Source organism: Eleutherodactylus coqui, chromosome 9, assembly GCF_035609145.1.
Source record: "Eleutherodactylus coqui strain aEleCoq1 chromosome 9, aEleCoq1.hap1, whole genome shotgun sequence".
Taxonomy (NCBI): Eukaryota; Metazoa; Chordata; class Amphibia; order Anura; family Eleutherodactylidae; genus Eleutherodactylus; species Eleutherodactylus coqui.
Genome location: NC_089845.1, coordinates 44,241,972 through 44,266,475, shown reverse-complemented (window position 1 = coordinate 44,266,475; position 24,504 = coordinate 44,241,972). Strand labels below are relative to the sequence as shown.

At 42.9% G+C, this 24,504-nt stretch overlaps 2 protein-coding genes across 3 annotated transcripts; both read right to left on the bottom strand.

The window, feature by feature from the left end:
* Positions 1–3,794: 3,794 nt before the first annotated feature.
* On the bottom strand, positions 3,795–9,385 carry LOC136579048 (proto-oncogene Mas-like). 2 transcript variants are annotated; one of them, XR_010786701.1, is made up of 3 exons: positions 9,217–9,385; positions 7,301–7,440; positions 5,844–5,981 (listed from the first exon to the last, which is right to left on the bottom strand). XR_010786701.1 is itself a non-coding variant. In XM_066579306.1 (2 exons), exons 1-2 carry the CDS (start codon positions 9,230–9,232, stop codon positions 4,951–4,953), a joined length of 1,047 nt encoding a protein of 348 aa, XP_066435403.1. In that variant the 5' UTR covers positions 9,233–9,374; the 3' UTR covers positions 3,795–4,950. The 2 variants fall into 2 exon arrangements, 1 of the variants encoding a protein (XP_066435403.1); XM_066579306.1 differs by lacking the exon at positions 7,301–7,440 and having other exon boundaries at positions 3,795–5,981; positions 9,217–9,374.
* A 4,436-nt stretch (positions 9,386–13,821) lies between these two features.
* Positions 13,822–17,599, bottom strand: LOC136579047 (mas-related G-protein coupled receptor member D-like). Its single transcript, XM_066579305.1, has 2 exons — positions 17,309–17,599; positions 13,822–15,986 (listed from the first exon to the last, which is right to left on the bottom strand). Exon 2 carries the CDS (start codon positions 15,955–15,957, stop codon positions 14,956–14,958), a length of 1,002 nt encoding a protein of 333 aa, XP_066435402.1. The 5' UTR covers positions 15,958–15,986; positions 17,309–17,599; the 3' UTR covers positions 13,822–14,955.
* Positions 17,600–24,504: the final 6,905 nt, after the last annotated feature.

The following is a 24,504-nucleotide window of genomic DNA, read 5'->3' as shown; positions in this document are numbered from 1 at the left end:
CCATCAAAAAAAAAACTAACAAAATGGAAGCAAACTGAAGCCTTTCCGTTTTTCTGAAATCTCATTGAAAGCAATGGGGAAATAAGCTATTTCAGTTTCTCTCCTCCAAAAAGGAAGCAGTAAGACGGAAACCCTGAACTGACCCTAACGCAGGTGTACAACCAGCCTTTTTCAACCTTAGTAGAGCACCCTTATGCTGTTTTTGCTTCTAGGATTTCCTGAAACTTGATTGAATCCGTCTTCCCTCCATACGTTGCAGGTTTCTACTACCAGAGGAAACATAGCAGCCCGAGAGCATTGGAGACGTTTTCTTGTGCATTTGAGTCACTTTAGCTGTGCATCTTCGAGTATGAGCATGAAGACCTTCAATGATGAGTATGTGCCCTACTGTGCAAACAGAAACCTCAGTGCCTACTAGCACTTAATTTCACTGCAGTCTTTTGCAATCACTTGAGGGTTTGGGGCCACATGCCTTCTCAGGAGTCTGGTGGCAGTTGGTCTTGGCTTCCTCTTCCAGCCACATCCAGGTGGTGTAGCCGGTGTGCCCTTAACTTTGAACTTGTGAACTATGCTTCCAACGCTATCTCTCTAAAAATATTTAGTGTGTTTGCTATCTTTTTGTATCCTTTTCCTTGTTTGCACAAGGCAATGATATTGTCTCTTAACTATTTAAGGCCACCCTCTTGACTTAGCCATATTTCTTAGGCCCAATATCCACGTGCAGATTTTATTTATAAGATCTGCGCGTGGCCCCCGCACGGGAGATCCGAGCATCTTGCTGCCCACAGGGATGCATTAGCATCCATAGGGCAGCTAAAAGCATGCGGATGGGATTACTTCCCGGTGTGCGGGATGCAAGCACGGGAAGAAATCACAGCATGCTCCATTTTCCCATGGATCTGTTGCACGGACGGCTCCCACAACTTCCATTGAAGACTATGGAAGCCGTCCGTATCCGCGGCACAGCCGCAGCTGTTTTCCTGCTGTGCCGCGGATACACGGGAGAGCAGGAGATTTTTTTTTTAAATGGTGTGCTCTGCACATGCATGCGACATGCTGCCATTGTGCCAAGCACATCCGCCGGCCAGAAGAAAGAAGATCCGGCCTGCACAGAGGGGAGCCCCGCAGCGTCCGGAGAGGTGAGTATAATGTATTTTCCCTCTCCATGGTCGCGGGCAAACACGGATTTCACTGCGGGATTCAGCAGTGGATTCTGTGCATGCAAGTGGACATGAGGCCTGACATGCAATCAAGCTTCACAGTCAACAGAACCCTAGCCAGTCCAGGTACTTGAAGTAGTTTATATCAAGCACACATGATACAACTAATAAAGCCCTTGATTAGTGGCATCAGGTGTGGTTGTGACAACATCTGATCTGTAAATATGTGCTCTTATGAGGGATTGTATGCGGGGGGTTCAATAATGATGAGAACGCAGTAGTCATTGAAAGTGGTATTTTGTGTTGAATTTAGAGAAATCACTTGTTATATTAGTTGTGTTTGGCTATTAAAATTGTTCAGATTTAATTTTTTTTTTTTTGCAAACAGCTGAAAGTTTGTAAATTTCGGAAGATAAACCTAATTTGAAATGAGAACAAAGTCACAGAAAAAGATACACTTCTCCTATTAAAGCATAATTATTCACTGATGGAAATGAAATACTAAAACATAACTTCTATTAGCATACACCTAAAAAAGGAGAGCTAATGACTATACTAGCATAAATTTCAAAAGATATAAAAAAAAACCTCATTGACATGAGGAGACCCCAATCATACATTCACCGCATGGAGGTGTACTAATGAGATAGGAGAGCATATCAGTAACAGAACTTATCCTTTTGTTATACAAGCAGCACACCTAGTTTCCTCTCTGCTCATACTAAAAAGCCCTCATCCTCATCTCATATTGTACTAGGTAGATACAATGCTTAAAAGTCCATACCCCATGCAAATAAACCCACTACTCCAGCCATTGTGTTAATCGCTATTGAACTAGCCTTGCTGGAAAAAACCCTCCTAGAAAACTTTACCCACATGTTTCAGCAGCCATGTCCATAACTACCTCCTTAGGGGCATCAATAACCTAGCGTAAGAAGGTAAGAAGATTAGAGATGAGCGAGCATGCTCGTCCGAACTTGATGCTCAGTCGAGCCTTAGCATACTTGAAACTACTCGTTACATCATTATTCCCATTCTCTCTGTAATAATAACTGTGACAATGTCTGACACACTGCCAATAATTACATCACCTGTGCAATACTTAGGAAATCCCGAAAACATGATCTGTGAGGGTGCCATGGAGTTGGGATACACTGCCATAGACTCTGCAACTCAATTACGAATGGCTGTATTGTCTCATCCTCATGCTGACTCCAGTTATAGAACCCAATCTATATCAACAAGAAGCGGAATGCTACAATGTATCAATGTAGCTGCCTGCTTAAGATAAGAACCAGTTTAAGTGCAAGTTTAGTGTGTTTTACTGAGAACATAGAAAAGCCATAAATGTAAGTGAAAAGCAATTAGACTCCAAGTTCACTAGTTATTAGTGCATTATCTATTTCTAAACTAAATATTGATACTTTCAGGACCGGACTATGAAAAATGTCTCTTAGGTCGGCTTCACACAGCTGAGAAAATCGGTGCGGGAAAAATCGCTGCATGCCCTATCTCTCCACGTTTCTCGGAACACACCGCCCATTGTTTTCAGTGGGGCGGTGAAGCCCAATTTACACGGGATGAGTGTCAGGCCAACGATGCCCTATAGTGTGTCTCAGTGATGCTCGCTTCTGTTCTGTTACTCAGGAGCGAGTACCACTGGCATCGCTCACAGTGCTATCGGCATGGAGGTGGGGGCGAGCGTTCTCCCCCCGCCTGCCTTCATTCACTGTAAGCAGACAGTCATTTAGAAGTGACCAACTGCTGTTTACACTGAACGGCTAGTCAGTCAGGTTTCTGCTTTCCAAAATTGAACGGCTAAACAATCCTCAAACAATCTCTGCATACATTTACACGGGACGACTATTGTTCAAATTCCCATGGGGGCGCAGGGTTTTGACCAACTCTGAACGATAATCATCCTTTGTAAATAGGACTCAAAGCACATCGAACAGCGTGCAATATGCATGCAAGTGCAATGCAAGGCTTCCTGTTTAAAACAATAGGAAACACTTCACTACACCAATACATTGTACAGGAGCGAGAGTTTTTGCACTTACATTTGTGTGCATACGCCCTTTGTGAGGGTAAGGCTGGGTTCACACGGGGTGTATTCCCAATGAAATTCTCGCAATTGGCCCGCAGCAAATTCCGCGAGAGAGCTGCAGCTTCTAAACCCACAGCATTTCACCGCAGGTTTTGGAGCGGTTCGGCTGCCGGCATTCCGCTGCGGCTTTCTCTCCCCACAGAGTGGAGCAAGGCCACAGCGAGGGGAAAAAAAAAGAATTGATATGCTGCGGCTGTCAATTCCGCACCGCAGCGTCGGATCCGCCCGGCTCTGCCCCGATGAATTGGCCGCCTCATGTGGACGTGATTTTTGACAAATCTCGTCCATATGGCTGGCCAATGCCAGGATTAGCCGCCCCACGTGAACCCAGCCTAAAAGTAAACACGTGTAGCATGTGCGGTTTTTAACATGGATTTCATGTGGATGCGCACTTGATTTGCAGCAGATTTTATGCTGTTGACATTCCACAACATGTGGGTTACATTCATGTGCAGGGCTTATTCACCTTGCCTGCAAGAACGTGCAAATGGTATTGAAAATGGACATAAATAGACAAAACTCAATAATACAAAACACATAATGGTTTTATTAGATATATACATTATCGTATCAACAACAGGAAAACCTCTGACCCTGGTCTACGCCAAGAGGCGAAACCTGCCTATAAGCGGAGTAACTGGCCCAATAATGATGGACCCACATCAGAAACCTAGAGCCAAACTCAATTTCCTTAAATAGCAGAAGGGAGCAGTGGTGCAGATGACATATAATATTAACTCCAGCACATAAAGCAGCATGAACAACACACACAGGTAAACCACCAAGATCAGAGAACAGATCAGAAAAGACCTGGCTCAGAACAGGCGTCTGCACACCTACAGATGGAGGGGAAATCAGGCTGCCCTCACTTACGGACAGAAAGGGATTCAGAAATAACCAAACAGGACATAGTTCAGACACGAGCATCCGCATACCTACGGATGGAGTGGATTCAGGTGTCCACACACCTGTGGAAGGAGGGGATTCAGACATAACCAAATAGGACAAAGTTCAGACCAGGCGTTCCCTACAGACGGAGGGGAATTCAGGCATCTGCACACCTACAGACAGAAAGGGATTCAGACAGAAATGCATGCATGCAGACCACAAACCAGACAGACATGGATTCACACATCAGATGCTAGATCTGATGGAGTTTAGATCAAACAGGACTAGACACCAACAAACACACAGACATCTGCACACTATGCATCCTATCACAAGAGTTCAGATAGGAGAGGATGAGGTATTATGACCAGCAACCTAGGGATAACCCTTTTTCTTGGCCCAACCCCTTTAAGCATTACATTGTACATACTCAAATTTCTGATTGGGAGAGAAACCAAGCTGTTTAACAAAAGAAATAAATACTGATGGTTGAGCTCTGTTATTGGCTGCAGCGCCCTTGATGTCCGTAAACCAGGCGGAAGTGCAGCTTGTAAATAAACAGAGTAGCGGAGCACCAGCCCGGCACACAGGGGGATCGGGAAAGGTGAGTATATGTCAAAATGCTATGCTACTGCATGGAGAACATATAGAAAAAATATAACTCTGACCGCTAAATGTCTGTTTTTTCAGGAGCCGTGTCATTCTTGTTGCTTGAATAGGCTTGAACTGCAATACCAGGCACAGTCTCTGAATATGATATGTTCAGTTTGAGCTTTGCTTGTCCCAGTTTCTGCCTTAAAACGATATTGTACTACCCAGATTGGTTTGGCTGGATATGTTGCTTATTTTGTTGCTCTTTGAGTCATCATCCTCTGTTCTGAAGGCTCGTTCGAGGCAATGTTGGATAGAGTGACTGCTCTTCCGCTTCCATTTTTTGCCAACAATGAAGTAAATGTAGGGGTTAATAGTGCAGTTTAACACCAGACAGAATATACCTGCAAAGTAAAATCCAATGGTTGCCATATCTGATCCCAGTAGTTGGAAATACATTAAAAACCAGACAAAATTGATCGGGATGACAGAAATAATAAATATAAACACTGCAGCAATGATGATAATGTAGAGCTTTTGTGGGTACTGCTCGCTAAAGTTCCTCCTTATTTTAATTAGCAAGGTGAAACTTGAAATAACCATGATTGGTAAGCAGATAGCGACGGATAAGCCCAAAACAATGATCTGAACCGCCGTACATTCCGTCGTCGGTGAGATGAAAGCTTCTTCTGTGCACACCAAGTTTTCTATGAGACCCTCTGAACATCCAATGAGCCAAACCGAAACACAGATGATAACAGACAAGTTTTGAGGCCGATGGCATTGGTACCAGAAGGGGAACAGGACGGAGAGGCATCTTTCCAGACTTATGGCTGTGAGGATGAACATTCCGGAATATTGAGCGCTGTCACAACATATTTCTAAAAATATCAAAAAGGATTTTTTTCCTTCAAACAAAGGATTTGTACCTGTTAATGTGTTAATGTAGATTATTAGTACAGGAATGGTAAATAATAGGAAGATGGAATCGGCCACGGACAGATTGATGATGTAAACGGTATACTTGTTCCTCTTGATCTTGAACGAAAGATACCAAAAGACAATAAGATTTCCTACCAAGCCAAATAGACAAATAGCTGTCGCAATAGCAGCTGCTATAGTGAAATGCTGGAACGCATTTTCTGGATAGTCACTATAAGAATAGTCTTGGTCAGTGGCATTCAGAGTTAGAGTGGAGTTATTCAGTTTTTGAATGGTTGTGTATTCTTGAAAACCTGCGTACAGAGATAGAAATGTGTTAAAAAATGAAGATATATCAGCCACATACAAGCATATTCTAGGGTGCATTCGCATCTGTGTCGGAGGTCTAATCACACATCTGGCAGCCAGTACCAGAAGGAAAAGTGCTGCCTGCCGGGCAGCTGAGCGGAAACCAAACTGACGCCCTTATAGTCAGTGGGGTCCGTTCGGTGCTGTTCGGTTCCGTCATAAGACAGACCCATTCAACCGCAGGGATTCCCCTTTTGTGCTCCCCGAATGGAGCAGGAAACCAGAAAACCTTTATTTTCTTTAGAAATTGCTATTACTCTTGTAAGCTATAAAGTGCATTTTAAAAATGATGATTTTGTATATGGGGTATGCATACCTTCGCAAGTAAAGCCTTGATATCAAAAAATTCTTCTTTTTTGTGTCTGCAGCCCTCATGTAGACCCATATGTATCCATGGTTACAGACTACAAAGAGTCCCTCTGTAGTCTGATCTTGCAATCATGTTACTCCTTTCCATTTGCTACCTCCTCATCATCAAGGATATTTACAAAAGTGCACATACCCTTTAAACCAGGAATGCCAAACTCATTTTCACCGAGGGCTAGGTCAGCCTTATGGTTGCCTTCAAAGGCCGATTGTAATTGTAAGACTCTATAGTAAAAGTGACCCCAGTAATAATAGTGCCCCCCATAGTGACAACAGTAATAATTGACCCCAATAATAATAGTGACCCCCATAGCAACCCCAGTAGTAATAGTTTTCCCTATATTGACCCCAGTAGTAATTAGTGATCCCCATAGTAGTCCCAGTAGTAATAGCAACCCCCCTATTAGCCTCTAGCTGGCCAGCATCCCTACAGGCATTCCACTCACTCAGCCTACAGCTCTGTGGCCATTGACTTCTCTCAGCATCTGGGCTGTGAACAAGACGGTGGGCGCAGATGCCACAGTTCTGCACTTATTATAACAATGTGTGCTGCGCTCCTCAATATACATTATAACAAGCTGCACTACTTTACAGACTGGTCTTCATAGTGCTAGTCTTAGTAAAACTCCTTGCAGTGGCACAGCAGCATCAATTGTAAATAACGTCAGTTTAGTACATGCGCACCTGTCTCTAAAAAGTCAAGAACAAGCCCTCCTCATTAGATCACAGCTTTAGTTGACCCCATTCTACACCCAACCTTCCCACAGCTAACTTATGAATAGCAGTAGAGATCAAACATTACATTGCAGTGAATGAAGAAGTTTGGCCATGCGTGTCCAGAGGAAATGATCACAAGACTATAGATAAGTAGATGATAGAATGAGAATGTAATGCTAACCTGTAATGTCTTGCTCTACTTCATACAGAGATGCCCATGCCAACCATTCTATCCCGGTGCTCTGAGTACAAAGAAACTGCTTTTGTCTTCTTCACTGCTCCACGTTCCGTATTTAGCTTGTGTTACATAGGTGGGGTTATCTGACATGGCATACGTAATATGGGAAATTCAGAGATTTAGAAACAAGTGCATCATTGTTGTTTAAGACATACCAGTAATTGGCAAGCATTCTAATTTAGGATGACTCCTCATAAAAGCATGTGTGAATCTAGGACACTTCCCAATCGCATTGCATCACAGCGGCTGAAAACTTTTATAAACAGTTGCACTCAAAATCATTCATCTCCCCTGCAAATTAGGTTTACTGGCCAAATTTACTAACTTTTCAATTTTCAAATATAGCTGCACGCGATTAATATAACAAGTAGCTTCTCCAAATTCAACACAAAATGCCACTTTAAAAGATGACTGCAGTCTCAGGATAAGGCCTCCTGTCCACGGCAAGCGCGGATTTTCCATGTGGATTTCAGCAGCAGATGCACTGCGAGTCATCATGACCCCTTTCCAATCCACTGTCTGACGTCTAAAGACATTCTGATTGAAGGCGGTACAGCTTCTGATGTCGGAAGATGTCCGGCAGGGTATTCTTACTGTATATTACTGGCCGCTCTGTTGTTGGGGGCCTCTCTAGCATGTCCAATACCGCAGTACTGGCTCTAGCCAGCAAGTGGCAGCATTGTATAATGGCAGAAAGAGAAAAACCCCTAGGAAACCCTGAATCCAAAATTGGATTGCAAAGGGTTAAATTGAATTTTTCATTGCTTGTGGAAGATTGTGGATTGCGTTTTTTTTTTCCTCGCGGATGTACGCGGATCATCCTTATGTAAAAAATCCACAACCCCACCTCCCAGCCTTTTCCCCACCTAACTGATTGATTTTAACCTTCAAATCCGCAGTGCATCCGCAAATGTATTCCTCACGTTGAGTACTGCGCACAGTTCTGGACACCGGTGCTCAGGAAAGATGTTGCAGTGCTGGAGGGGGTTCAAAGAAGGGCAACTAAGTTAATAAACAGAATGGGAGGACTGGAATACCCAGGGAGGCATCAAAACTGGGATTATTTGCCCTGGAAAAAAGACGGCTAAGGGGCAACCAAATATCTATGTATAAATACATGAGGGGACGATACAAGGATCTCTCCCACGATCTGTTTATACCCAGGACTGTGACGGTAACAAGAGGGCATCCACTACGTCTAGAAGAAAGCAGGTTTCATCGCAAACACAGAAAAGAGTTCTTTACTGTAAGAGCAGTGAGACTATGGAACTCTCTGCCTGAGGACGTGGTGATGGCAAAATCGATAGAAGAGTTTAAGAGGGACTAGATGCCTTCCTAGAGCGCAATGTGTTTTGCCAACTGGCAAACAACAAGTTTGGATACGGCTTTAAAGAAGGACAAATAGGTTGATACAACAAAATTTATTAATAAAAATCAATAAATGATTACGACAAAACAATGTTTACAATGATACTCTACAGGTAAAATACATATAGGAAGTGATAAAACACTAGAGATGAGCGAATATACTCGTTTCGAGTAATTACTCGATTGAGCACCGCGATTTTCGAGTACTTCCATACTCGGGTGAAAAGATTCGGGGGGCGCCGGGGGGCGGCCTAGCGGAGCGGGGGTAGCAGCAGGGAACAGGGGGGAGCCCTCTCTCTCTCCCTCTCCCCCCCCCCCCACTCCCCGCTGCAACCCCCCACTCACCCACGGCGCCCCCCGAATCTTTTCGCCCGAGTACGGAAGTACTCGAAAATCGCGGCGCTCGGGCAAAAAAGGGGCGTGGCCGAGTAGGTTCGCTCATCTCTAATAAACACACTTTACAATACAAGAGACTTACAAGACATACTTACAACATACAAACTGCATCCGTTAATAAGTAGGAGCCTTCCTTAAACACTTCTGCCTGGAGTTCATCTTTCACTGGTGAAGCCACAGTGAAGAGCAGACAGGTTCCATGGACCAACACTGTAAGAGATCATCTCCTTACAGGTATAAGATACTTCTGATCTATTATAACTAGTGTCCTATTTTATACACAATAACTTGTTTAGTCATACCCAAGCTTTGTATCATTATAAAACAAAGATGTTACCAAACTCTAGACTTGGCCAGGTTCTACGGAGTGATAAGATCTAGTCAGACAAGGTCTACCAATAGATATGTATATGGCAGGCTCCTATACCAACAGACAGTTTGGTATCATTTGTGGTTACAACAAACATCAAAACCATTCTCTTAGTTACCCACAATAAAACATGTAAAACAGGTCTGGAGTTAGGTTCTCGGAATGCGGGGCCTAGTTGATATATTAAAGCCTGCTCAGATACATATATATACATATAGAATCAAGGATTAATGGCTACAAAATAGCCATAAAAATATTTCCATTCCACTATGATATGACAGGATATAGACATTAGGTGACCAGTGGGGTTGTTCATCACAAATGTTGTTCCAGGGATTACTGCCATTATGGAGTCAGGAAGGAATTTTTCTTCCATAGAAGCTAATTGAGTTTTTTTGCCTTCCTCTGGACCAACAAGGGCAAGGTTAAAACAGGCTGAACTAGATGGACATGGCCTTCATTCAGCCTAACATACCATGTTACTATGTTCTGTTTTTATTTTTTAATGGAAAATTCTACAGGCTGCGCAATTTATCCATCAAAAAAAAAACTAACAAAATGGAAACAAACTGAAGCCTTTCCGTTTTTCTGAAACCTCATTGAAAGCAATGGGGAAATAAGCTATTTCAGTTTCTCTCCTCCAAAAAGGAAGCAGTAAGACGGAAACCCTGAACTGACCCTAACGCAGGTGTACAACCAGCCTTTTTCAACCTTAGTAGAGCACCCTTATGCTGTTTTTGCTTCTAGGATTTCCTGAAACTTGATTGAATCCGTCTTCCCTCCATACGTTGCAGGTTTCTACTACCAGAGGAAACATAGCAGCCCCAGAGCATTGGAGCCGTTTTCTTGTGCATTTGAGTCACTTTAGCTGTGCATCTTCGAGTATGAGCATGAAGACCTTCAATGATGAGTATGTGCCCTACTGTGCAAACAGAAACCTCAGTGCCTACTAGCACTTAATTTCACTGCAGTCTTTTGCAATCACTTGAGGGTTTGGGGCCACATGCCTTCTCAGGAGTCTGGTGGCAGTTGGTCTTGGCTTCCTCTTCCAGCCACATCCAGGTGGTGTAGCCGGTGTGCCCTTAACTTTGAACTTGTGAACTATGCTTCCAACGCTATCTCTCTAAAAATATTTAGTGTGTTTGCTATCTTTTTGTATCCTTTTCCTTGTTTGCACAAGGCAATGATATTGTCTCTTAACTATTTAAGGCCACCCTCTTGACTTAGCCATATTTCTTAGGCCCAATATCCACGTGCAGATTTTATTTATAAGATCTGCGCGTGGCCCCCGCACGGGAGATCCGAGCATCTTGCTGCCCACAGGGATGCATTAGCATCCATAGGGCAGCTAAAAGCATGCGGATGGGATTACTTCCCGGTGTGCGGGATGCAAGCACGGGAAGAAATCACAGCATGCTCCATTTTCCCATGGATCTGTTGCACGGACGGCTCCCACAACTTCCATTGAAGACTATGGAAGCCGTCCGTATCCGCGGCACAGCCGCAGCTGTTTTCCTGCTGTGCCGCGGATACACGGGAGAGCAGGAGATTTTTTTTTTAAATGGTGTGCTCTGCACATGCATGCGACATGCTGCCATTGTGCCAAGCACATCCGCCGGCCAGAAGAAAGAAGATCCGGCCTGCACAGAGGGGAGCCCCGCAGCGTCCGGAGAGGTGAGTATAATGTATTTTCCCTCTCCATGGTCGCGGGCAAACACGGATTTCACTGCGGGATTCAGCAGTGGATTCTGTGCATGCAAGTGGACATGAGGCCTGACATGCAATCAAGCTTCACAGTCAACAGAACCCTAGCCAGTCCAGGTACTTGAAGTAGTTTATATCAAGCACACATGATACAACTAATAAAGCCCTTGATTAGTGGCATCAGGTGTGGTTGTGACAACATCTGATCTGTAAATATGTGCTCTTATGAGGGATTGTATGCGGGGGGTTCAATAATGATGAGAACGCAGTAGTCATTGAAAGTGGTATTTTGTGTTGAATTTAGAGAAATCACTTGTTATATTAGTTGTGTTTGGCTATTAAAATTGTTCAGATTTAATTTTTTTTTTTTTGCAAACAGCTGAAAGTTTGTAAATTTCGGAAGATAAACCTAATTTGAAATGAGAAAAAAAGTCACAGAAAAAGATACACTTCTCCTATTAAAGCATAATTATTCACTGATGGAAATGAAATACTAAAACATAACTTCTATTAGCATACACCTAAAAAAGGAGAGCTAATGACTATACTAGCATAAATTTCAAAAGATATAAAAAAAAACCTCATTGACATGAGGAGACCCCAATCATACATTCACCGCATGGAGGTGTACTAATGAGATAGAAGAGCATATCAGTAACAGAACTTATCCTTTTGTTATACAAGCAGCACGTCTAGTTTCCTCTCTGCTCATACTAAAAAGCCCTCATCCTCATCTCATATTGTACTAGGTAGATACAATGCTTAAAAGTCCATACCCCATGCAAATAAACCCACTACTCCAGCCATTGTGTTAATCGCTATTGAACTAGCCTTGCTGGAAAAAACCCTCCTAGAAAACTTTACCCACATGTTTCAGCAGCCATGTCCATAACTACCTCCTTAGGGGCATCAATAACCTAGCGTAAGAAGGTAAGAAGATTAGAGATGAGCGAGCATGCTCGTCCGAACTTGATGCTCAGTCGAGCCTTAGCATACTTGAAACTACTCGTTACATCATTATTCCCATTCTCTCTGTAATAATAACTGTGACAATGTCTGACACACTGCCAATAATTACATCACCTGTGCAATACTTAGGAAATCCCGAAAACATGACCTGTCAGGGTGCCATGGAGTTGGGATACACTGCCATAGACTCTGCAACTCAATTACGAATGGCTGTATTGTCTCATCCTCATGCTGACTCCAGTTATAGAACCCAATCTATATCAACAAGAAGCGGAATGCTACAATGTATCAATGTAGCTGCCTGCTTAAGATAAGAACCAGTTTAAGTGCAAGTTTAGTGTGTTTTACTGAGAACATAGAAAAGCCATAAATATAAGTGAAAAGCAATTAGACTCCAAGTTCACTAGTTATTAGTGCATTATCTATTTCTAAACTAAATATTGATACTTTCAGGACCGGAGTATGAAAAATGTCTCTTAGGTCGGCTTCACACAGCTGAGAAAATCGGTGCGGGAAAAATCGCTGCATGCCCTATCTCTCCACGTTTCTCGGAACACACCGCCCATTGTTTTCAGTGGGGCGGTGAAGCCCAATTTACACGGGATGAGTGTCAGGCCAACGATGCCCTATAGTGTGTCTCAGTGATGCTCGCTTCTGTTCTGTTACTCAGGAGCGAGTACCACTGGCATCGCTCACAGTGCTATCGGCATGGAGGTGGGGGCGAGCGTTCTCCCCCCGCCTGCCTTCATTCACTGTAAGCAGACAGTCATTTAGAAGTCACCAACTGCTGTTTACACTGAACGGCTAGTCAGTCAGGTTTCTGCTTTCCAAAATTGAACGGCTAAACAATCCTCAAACAATCTCTGCATACATTTACACGGGACGACTATTGTTCAAATTCCCGCGGGAGCGCAGGGTTTTGACCAACTCTGAACGATAATCATCCTTTGTAAATAGGACTCAAAGCACATCGAACAGCGTGCAATATGCATGCAAGTGCAATGCAAGGCTTCCTGTTTAAAACAATAGGAAACACTTCACTACACCAATACATTGTACAGGAGCGAGAGTTTTTGCACTTACATTTGTGTGCATACGCCCTTTGTGAGGGTAAGGCTGGGTTCACACGGGGTGTATTCCCAATGAAATTCTCGCAATTGGCCCGCAGCAAATTCCGCGAGAGAGCTGCAGCTTCTAAACCCACAGCATTTCACCGCAGGTTTTGGAGCGGTTCGGCTGCCGGCATTCCGCTGCGGCTTTCTCTCCCCATAGAGTGGAGCAAGGCCACAGCGAGGGGGAAAAAAAAGAATTGATATGCTGCGGCTGTCAATTCCGCACCGCAGCGTCGGATCCGCCCGGCTCTGCCCCGATGAATTGGCCGCCTCATGTGGACGTGATTTTTGACAAATCTCGTCCATATGGCTGGCCAATGCCAGGATTAGCCGCCCCACGTGAACCCAGCCTAAAAGTAAACACGTGTAGCATGTGCTATTTTTAACATGGATTTCATGTGGATGCGCACTTCATTTGCAGCAGATTTTATGCTGTTGACATTCCACAACATGTGGGTTACATTCACGTGCAGGGCTTATTCACCTTGCCTGCAAGAACGTGCAAATGGTATTGAAAATGGACATAAATAGACAAAACTCAATAATACAAAACACATAATGGTTTTATTAGATATATACATTATCGTATCAACAACAGGAAAACCTCTGACCCTGGTCTACGCCAAGAGGCGAAACCTGCCTATAAGCGGAGTAACTGGCCCAATAATGATGGACCCACATCAGAAACCTAGAGCCAAACTCAATTTCCTTAAATAGCAGAAGGGAGCAGTGGTGCAGATGACATATAATATTAACTCCAGCACATAAAGCAGCATGAACAACACACACAGGTAAACCACCAAGATCAGAGAACAGATCAGAAAAGACCTGGCTCAGAACAGGCGTCTGCACACCTACAGATGGAGGGGAAATCAGGCTGCCCTCACTTACGGACAGAAAGGGATTCAGACATAACCAAACAGGACATAGTTCAGACACGAGCATCCGCATACCTACGGATGGAGTGGATTCAGGTGTCCACACACCTGTGGAAGGAGGGGATTCAGACATAACCAAATAGGACAAAGTTCAGACCAGGCGTTCCCTACAGACGGAGGGGAATTAAGGCATCTGCACACCTACAGACAGAAAGGGATTCAGACAGAAATGCATGCATGCAGACCACAAACCAGGCAGACATGGATTCACACGTCAGATGCTAGATCTGATGGAGTTTAGATCAAACAGGACTAGACACCAACAAACACACAGACATCTGCACACCATGCATCCTATCACAAGAGTTCAGATAGGAGAGGATGAGGTATTATGACCAGCAACCTAGGGATAACCCTTTTTCTTGGCACAACCCCTTTAAGCATTACATTGTACATACTCAAATTTCTGATTGGGAGAGAAACCAAATGAAACAAATACTGATCGTTGAGCTCTGCAGCGCCCGTGATGTCCGTAAACCAGGCGGGACTGCAGCCTGTCAATAAACAGAGTAGCGGAGCACCAGCCCAGCACACAGCGGGATCGGGAAAGGTGAGTATATGTCAATTTGCTATGCAACTGCATGGAGAACATATAGAAAAAATATAACTCTGACTACTAAATGTCTGTTTTTTCAGGAGCCGTGTCATTCTTGTTGCTTGAATAGGCTTGAACTGCAATACCAGGCACAGCCTCTGAATAAGATATGTTCAGTTTGAGCTTTGCTTGTCCCAGTTTCTGCCTTAAAATGATATTGTACTACCCAGATTGGTTTGGCTGGATATGTTGCTTATTTTGTTGCTCTTTGAGTCATCATCCTCTGTCCTGAAGGCTCGTTCGAGGCAATGTTGGATAGAGTGACTGCTCTTCCGCTTCCATTTTTTGCCAACAATGAAGTAAATGTAGGGGTTAATAGTGCAGTTTAACACCAGACAGAATATACCTGCAAAGTAAAATCCAATGGTTGCCATATCTGATCCCAGTAGTTGGAAATACATTAAAAACCAGACAAAATTGATCGGGATGACAGAAATAATAAATACAAACACTGCAGCAATGATGATAATGTAGAGCTTTTGTGGGTACTGCTCGCTAAAGTTCCTCCTTATTTTAATTAGCAAGGTGAAACTTGAAATAACCATGATTGGTAAGCAGATAGCGACGGATAAGCCCAAAACAATGATCTGAACCGCCGTACATTCCGTCGTCGGTGAGATGAAAGCTTCTTCTGTGCACACTAAGTTTTCTATGAGACCCTCTGAACATCCAATGAGCCAAACCGAAACACAGATGATAACGGACAAGTTTTGAGGCCGATGGCATTGGTACCAGAAGGGGAACAGGACGGAGAGGCATCTTTCCAGACTTATGGCTGTGAGGATGAACATTCCGGAATATTGAGCGCTGTCACAACATATTTCTAAAAATATCAAAAAGGATTTTTTTCCTTCAAACAAAGGATTTGTACCTGTTAATGTGTTAATGTAGATTATTAGTACAGGAATGGTAAATAATAGGAAGATGGAATCGGCCACGGACAGATTGATGATGTAAACGGTATACTTGTTCCTCTTGATCTTGAACGAAAGATACCAAAAGACAATAAGATTTCCTGCCAAGCCAAATAGACAAATAACTGTCGCAATAGCAGCTGCTATAGTGAAATGCTGGAACGCATTTTCTGGATAGTCACTATAAGAATAGTCTTGGTCAGTGGCATTCAGAGTTAGAGTTGAGTTATTCATTTTTTGAATGGTTGTGTATTCTTGAAAACCTGCGTACAGAGATAGAAATGTGTTAAAAAATGAAGATATATCAGCCACATACAAGCATATTCTAGGGTGCATTCGCATCTGTGTCGGAGGACTAATCACACATCTGGCAGCCAATACCAGAAGGAAAAGTGCTGCCTGCTGGGCAGCTGAGCGGAAACCGAACTGACGCCCTTATAGTCAGTGGGGTCCGTTCGGTGCTGTTCGGTTCCGTCATAAGACAGACCCATTTAACCGCAGGGATTCCCCTTTTGTGCTCCCCGAATGGAGCAGGAAACCAGAAAACCTTTATTTTCTTTAGAAATTGCTATTACTCTTGTAAGCTATAAAGTGCATTTTAAAAATGATGATTTTGTATATGGGGTATGCATACCTTCGCAAGTAAAGCCTTGATATCAAAAAATTCTTCTTTTTTGTGTCTGCAGCCCTCATGTAGACCCATATGTATCCATGGTTACAGACTACAAAGAGTCCCTCTGTAGTCTGATCTTGCAATCATGTTACTCCTTTCCATTTGCTACCTCCTCATCATCAAGGATATTTACAAAAGTGCACATACCCTTTAAACCAGGAATTCCAAACTCATTTTCACCGAGGGCCAGGTAAGCCTTATGGTTGCCTTCAAAGGCCGATTGTAATTGTAAGACGCTATAGTAAAAGTGACCCCAGTAATAATAGTGCCCCCATAGTGACAACAGTAATAATTGACCCCAATAATAATAGTGATCCCCATAGCAACCCCAGTAGTAATAGTTTTCCCTATATTGACCCCAGTAGTAATAAGTGACCCCCATAGTAGTCCCAGTAGCAATAGCAACCCCCCCTATTAGCCTCTAGCTGGCCAGCATCCCTACAGGCATTCCACTCACTCAGCCTGCAGCTCTGTGGCCATTGACTTCTCCTCTCAGCATCTGCGCTGTGAACAGGACGGTGCGCGCAGATGCCACAGTTCTGCAGTTATTATAACAATGTGTGCTGCGCTCCTCAATATACATTATAACAAGCTGCATTACTTTAGAGACCGGTCTTCATAGTGCTAGTCTTAGTAAAACTCCTTGCAGTGTCACAGCAGCATCAATTGTAAATAACGTCAGTTTAGTACATGCGCACCTGTCTCTAAAAAGTCAAGAACAAGCCCTCCTCATTGAATCACATCTTTAGTTGACCCCATTCTACACCCAACCTTCCCACAGCTAACTTATGAATAGCAGTACAGATAAAACATTACATTGCAGTGAATGAAAAAGTTTGGCCATGCGTGTCCAGAGAAAATGATCACAAGACTATAGATAAGTAGTTGATAGAATGAGAATGTAATGCTAACCTGTAATGTCTTGCTCTACTTCATACAGAGATGCCCATGCCAATCATTCTATCCCGGTGCTCTGAGTACAAAGAAACTGCTTTTGTCTTCTTCACTGCTCCACGTTCCGTATTTAGCTTGTGTTACATAGGTGGGGTTATCCGACATGGCATACGTAATATGGGAAATTCAGAGATTTAGAAACAAGTGCATCATTGTTGTTTAAGACATACCAGTAATTGGCAAGCATTCTAATTTAGGATGACTCCTCATAAAAGCATGTGTGAATCTAGGACACTTCCCAATCGCATTGCATCACAGCGGCTGTAAACTTTTATAAACAGTTGCACTCAAAATCATTCATCTCCACTGCAAATTAGGTTTACTGGCCAAATTTACTAACTTTTCAATTTTAAAAAAATATAGCTGAACACAATTAATATAACTAGTAGTTTCTCCAAATTCAACACAAAATGCCAATTTTTAAAGATTACTGCTGTCTCAGAATAAGGCCTCCTGTCCACGGCAAGCGCGGATTTTCCATGTGGATTTCAGCAGCAGATGCCCTGCGAGTCATCATGAACCCTTTCCAATCCACTGTCTGACGTCTAAAGACATTCTGATTGAAGGCGGTACAGCTTCTGATGTCGGAAGATGTCCGGCAGGGTATTCTTACTGTATATTACTGGCCGCTCTTTTGTCAGGGGCATCTCCAGCATGTCCAATACCGCAGTACTGGCTCTAGCCAGCAAGTGGCACCATTGTATAATGGCAGAAAGAGAAAAACCCCTAGGAAACCCTGAATCCAAAATTGGATTGCAAAGGGTTAAATTGAATTTTTCATTGCTTGTGGAAGATTGTGGATTGCGGTTTTTTTTCCCCGCGGATGTACGTGGATCATCCTTATGTAAAAAATCCACAACCCCACCTCCCAGCCTTTTCCCCACCTCACTGATTGATTTTAACTTTCAAATCCGCAGTGCATCCGCAAATGTATTCCTCACATTGAGTACTGCGCACAGTTCTGGACACCGGTGCTCAGGAAAGATGTTGCAGTGCTGGAGGGGGTTCAAAGAAGGGCAACTAAGTTATTAAACAGAATGGGAGGACTGGAATACCCAGGGAGGCATCAAAACTGGGATTATTTGCCCTGGAAAAAAGACTGCTAAGGGGCGATCAAATATCTATGTATAAATACATTAGGGGACAATACAAGAATCTCTCCCATGATCTGTTTATACCCAGGACTGTGACGGTAACGAGAGGACATCCGCTACGTCTAGAGGAAAGCAAGTTTCATCGCCAACACAGAAAAGGGTTCTTTACTGTAAGAGCAGTGAGACTGTAGAACTCTCTGCCTGAAGATGTGGTGATGGCAAAATCCATAGAGGAGTTTAAGAGGGACTAGATGTCTTACTAGAGTGCTCTGTTTTGCCAACTGGCAAACAACAAGTTCAGATACGGCTTTAAAGAAGGACAAATAGGTTGATACAACAAAATTTATTAATAAAAATCAATAAATGATTACGATAAAACAATTACATAAAAATAGGTGATATTGCGTAAATGTTTACAATGATACTCTACAGGTAAAATACATATAGGAAGTGATAAAACATAAACACACTTTACAATACAAGAGACTTACAAGACATACTTACAACATACAAACTGCATCCCTTAATAAGTAGGAGCCTTCCTTAAACACTTCTGCCTGGAGTTCATCTTTCACTGGAGAAGCCACAGTGAAGAGCAGACAGGTTTCATGGACCAACACTGTAGGAGATCATCTTCTTACAGGAACAAGATGCTTCTGATCTATTATAACTAGTGTCCTATTTTATACACTATAACTTTAGTCATACCCAAGCTGTGTATCATTATAAAACAAAGATGTTACCAAACTCTAGACTTGGCCAGGTTCTACAGAGTGATAAGATCTAGTCAGACAAGGTCTACCAATAGATATGTATATGGCAGGCTCCTATACCAACAGACAGTTTGGTATCATTTGTGGTTACAACAAACATCAAAACCATTCTCTTAGTTACCCACAATAAAACATGTAAAACAGGTCTGGAGTTAGGTTCTCGGAATGCGGGGCCTAGTTGATATATTAAAGCCTGCTCAGATACATATACATATAGAATCAAGGATTAATTGCTACAAAATAGCCATAAAAATATTTCCATTCCACTATGATATGACAGGATATAGACATTAGGTGACCAGTGGGGTTGTTCATCACAAATGTTGATCCAGGGATTACTGCCATTAGGGAGTCAGGAAGGAATTTTTCCTCCATAGAAGCTAATTGGCTCACTGAGTTTTTTGCCTTCCTCTGGACCAACAAGGGGAAGGTTAAAACAGGCTGAACTAGATGGACTTTGCTTCATTCAGCCTAACATACTATGTTACAATGTTCTGTTTTTATTTTTTCATGGAAAAATAAACGCTGCAGACTGCGCAATTTATCCATAAAAAAACCCAAAAACCTAACAAAATGGAAGCAAACTGAAGCCTTTCTGTTTTTTTTGAAACCTCATTGAAAGCAATGGGGAAAAAACTATTTCAGTTTCTCTCCTCCCAAAAGGAAGCAGTAAGACGGAAACCCAGAACTGACCCTAACGCAGGTGTACAACCAGCCTTTTTCAACCTTAGTAGAGCACCCTTATGCTGTTTTTGCTTCTAGGATTTCCTGAAACTTGATTGAATCCGTCTTCCCTCCATATATTGCAGGTTTCTAGTACCAAAGGAAACATAGCAGCCCCAGAGCATTGGAGCCTTTTTCTTTTGCATTTGAGTCACTTTAGCTGTGCATCTTCGAGTATGAGCATGAAGACCTTCAATGATGAGTATGTGCCCTACTGTGCAAACAGAACCCTCAGTGCCTACTAGCACTTAATTTCACTGCAGTCTTTTGCAATCACTTGAGGGTTTTGGGCCACATGCCTACTCAGGAGTCTGGTGGCAGTTGGTCTTGGCTTCCTCTTTCTGCCACATCCAGGTGGTGTAGCCGGTGTGCCCTTAACTGTGAACTTGTGAACTATGCTTCCAACTCTATCTCTCTAAAAATATTTAGTGTGTTTGCTATCTTTTTGGCAATGATATTGTCTCTTAACTTTTTTAGGCCACCCTCTTGACTTAGCCATATTCCTTAGGCTCAATGTCCACGTGCGGATTTTATTTATAAGATCTGTGCGTGGCCCCCGCACAAGAGATCCGTGCGTCTTGCTGCCCACAGGGATGCATTAGCATCCGTAGGGCAGCTGAAAGCATGCGGATGGGATTTCTTCCCGGCGTGCGGGTCGCAAGCACGGGAAGAAATCACAGCATGCTCCATTTTCCCACAGATCTGTTGCACGAACGGCTCCCGCAGCTTCCATTGAAGACTATGGAAGCCGTCTGTATTCGAGACATAACATAACTTCTATTAGCATACACCTAAAAAAGGAGAGCTAATGACTATACTAGCATAAATTTCAAAAGATTTAAAAAAAACACATTGACATGAGGAGACCCCAATCATACATTCACTGCATGGAGGTGTACTAATGAGATAGGAGAGCATATCAGTAACAGAACTTATCCTTTTGTTATACAAGCAGCACACCTAGTTTCCTCTCTGCTCATACTAAAAGCCCTCATCCTCATCTCATATTGTACTAGGTAGATACAATGCTTAAAAGCCCATACTCCATGCAAATAAACCCACTACTCCAGCCATTGTGTTAATCGCTATTGTACTAGCCTTGCTGGAAAAAACCCTCCTAGAAAACTTTACCCACATGTTTCAGCAGCCATGTCCATAACTACCTCCTTAGGGGCATCAATAACCTAGCGTAAGAAAGTAAGAGGATTAGAGATGAGCGAGCATGCTCGTCCGAACTTGATGCTCGGTCGAGCCTTAACATACTCGAAACTACTCGTTACTCGAGCGAGCACCAGGCAGTCCTCTAAAGCTCGATCAAATTTCAGGAGAGGGAGAGAGGGAGAGAGAGAGAAAGGAAGAAAGAGAGGGGGGCGAGAGAGAGAGAGAGGGAGAGAGAGAGAGGGAGAGAGAGGGGGGGGAGAGAGAGGGGGAGAGAGAAAGGGAGAGAGAGAGAGGGGGAGAGAGAGAGGGAGAGAGAGAGGGAGGGAGGGGGAGAGAGGGAGGGAGAGGGAGAGCGAGAGGGATAGATAGAGGGAGAGAGAGAGAGAGAGAGAGAGGGAGAGAGAGAGAGTGAGAGAGAGAGAGAGATGTTCCACACCCGGCGGGACCACTAAAAATGCTCTAATCTCCCATTGACTTCAATGGGGTCCGTTACTCGAACAGAGCTCTTGAGTATTACAAAAAACTCGGCTCGAATTACGCGCCCAAGCTTTTTGGTGCTCGCTTATCTCTATTAATGAACAATACCTTTCCCAGTATGATGGTGCACTATATCACAAAGTAAAAGAGGTAACTAAGTGGCTCGATGAGCCCAAACTCTCTCTCCAGGCTAGCCTGCAGATAATTGCTCTGCATCCAACAGTGTACCAGCAGCATCTGCCACCATGATCACAGTTCCTACTTTCCTTTGAGAGAGCAGAAATTCCTTATATCGGCAAAGCAGCCAATGTCCTTCTAGGTATGCTCAGTTCAAATTATCGTAAACTTTGATGCACGCTCCAATTTTGATGCACAAAATGCCACCACTTCTGCCCCATAATAAATAAGCTTGCCTGCTCTACCACCTGCCTACTGTGAGAAGCAACATTTAGGAGCTCCTTAGCTCCTGCGGTGTCCTCCTACGGACACCACATGGTGTCCGTATGCTGTATGCTGGGAGTTGCACCTGAGAATCTCAGACGCAACTCAGTGTCGGCAGTCTGAATATGGCCTAAATGTAATGCACCAATGTGCAGATGTCTCTCTGGGCTGGTAGAGGGGAAAACCTAGAAGACCTACAAGGGCATTAGAAGAACTGCCGTCTATAGTAGTCTCATATAGTAACTAGTAATAGGATGCTTCTTATTTATGTACAGTATATTTAGATACATTACATGTGAACGTTTTCATAATAGAACATCATGCAAAATAAACCGTCATGTTTATAAACTCTCTACATGGTTGCACAATTATTAGTTGAAATTCAGGTTTGACCTGTTTTGGTCATGGATTGATTTCTCATGCAGATTCATTCACCTTTACCGCAGCTATTACCAACATGCTTCCTGTAATCTACTAGGGGCTCTTCACAGGGGATAGAATATTCTGCAGCAGAGTTGCACAATCTGTCCTCCTGCGGAATATGCAGCACCAAAATCTGCCTTGCTAATGAAATTTGATACAAAATTGAACATAGCAAAATTCTACTGGCAATGCCGCATCAAAATCCACTGTTGCAGAATATTCTGTCCCGTGTGAAAGGTCCTTAACTCTTGTAAAAATGCCCAACATTCCCTAAGAAACCTTTCACCCGGAACAAAATTGTCATTAATAGGTTGCTTGTCTGCATGGTGCACTACATGTATCAGGATGCTCTGACACTGTGTATCTACTCTGTGTAGGAATATACACCAGGCTGCCACCCCCCTCTATATAGAAGGTTGGTGAGTGGCTGTCTCATCAGTGTCCAGCAAAGGTGTAATTGGCTCCCTCATTTGGTATATGCCTGCCTGCTGAGGTTGGTGCACATGTTTGCCCTCCTGTGTCAGTAAGTATATGGCCGTTTTCAGTGATTGTGAATTCCATAGCAGAAAGCTTTTCCGCTGCGGAATTTAATCCTGTGGTTTTGATTAAAGACGTGCGGATTTTAACAGGTGCGGAGCTCAAGCCCCATAGGGATAACATTGTGATGCAGAAATGTCCGCGGGGACTAATTTGGTCCCATTTGAAAGGATTTTTTATACTTCATTCTCTGCCCTCCTATTAACTACCGTGTTTCCCCGAAAATAAGACAGTGTCTTATAATAATTTTTGTTTATATTTTTTTAACTTTTTTACATGTATAGCTGCCTGGACACTATTTAAATTGAGTTTTTTAATTAACTGTCAGCAGGGCTTAATTTTGGAGTAGGGCTTATATTTCAAGCATCCTTAAAAAGCCTGAAAAGTCATTTTGCATCCTCAAAAATTCTGGAAAATCATGCTAAGTCTTATTTTCAGGGAAACAGGGTAGTATAGAATTTACTGGCGGTACACTACATTACATAATCACATTACCTGTGTATACTGACACTGCCCATATGAGGGCGTCAGTTTTTTGGAAGAGAAAGGCATACATTTTTATTGGTACTATTTTGGGTTACATAGAGTCTATTTTTTATAAAATTTTTATAGCTGGAATGGAGGAAACAACAAATCCACTGTTAGTTTTTTTTACACCGTTAAACTTTATTAAATTGCTGGGCTTCTTATCACATACATGTACAGCATGGTGCCTGAACACAAGACATTCCATGACATACAGTACATGTACATAATGGCACACCAAGGGGTTAATTTTCTATTTTCCTTTGATCTTGTTTTGTCTGATATTGCAAGGAAATCGGAGAAATACATGAAGAAATCTTTGCCCCGCAGAAGACCGCCCATATTATCACAATCTATTGGCCAGAGCAGGAGCCTTCCCCCCACCATTCTGTCTGAAGTCCATCAAAAGGATTGTTAAGTTATGTCCTTCAACTAAGTCACACCCATCAACCATCCGCAGCTGAAAATGGAACAGTTCAGCAGATTAACCCCCATGTTCACTGCAGGATTTCTACAATCATGTTTGCTTCTGCCAGTTTAACCCCTTTCATGACACAATCAATAGCAGCTGCATAATGTAAGCAGCTGACAGGGTGGAGGGGTCTCCTTTTGTCACCCATCAGCACCCCACAGTGTGACCGCAAGGTACTAATGGGTTCCCATGGAAGTCAGACGTGTCCGACATGTAATTCAGCCTATTGGGCCCCGCCTCCCACAGAGTCTAACAGGCTACTATCATAGTCTTAGTAAAATGCACTACATAAGTAATGCAGTGTACTATCCTAGCAATTAAAGGATTGTATCCTCAAGTCCCTTCAGGGGCTAAAAAAATACAGTCCAAAAATGTTTAATGAAGTTTAATTAAATTAAAAAAAAATACACATTTTTTTCCTCACAAAAACTCTTGTTAAATGGATAAAATCCAACCCAAATTTTTGAAAAACAAAACATAATGGGTATTAAAGCATTCATAATAACCCAGACAAAGAAAATATTTTGT

Bases quoted from the DNA above. Each gene is read 5' to 3' on its own strand.
- LOC136579047 (XM_066579305.1), bottom strand. From the start codon at position 15,957: ATGAATAACTCAACTCTAACTCTGAATGCCACTGACCAAGACTATTCT.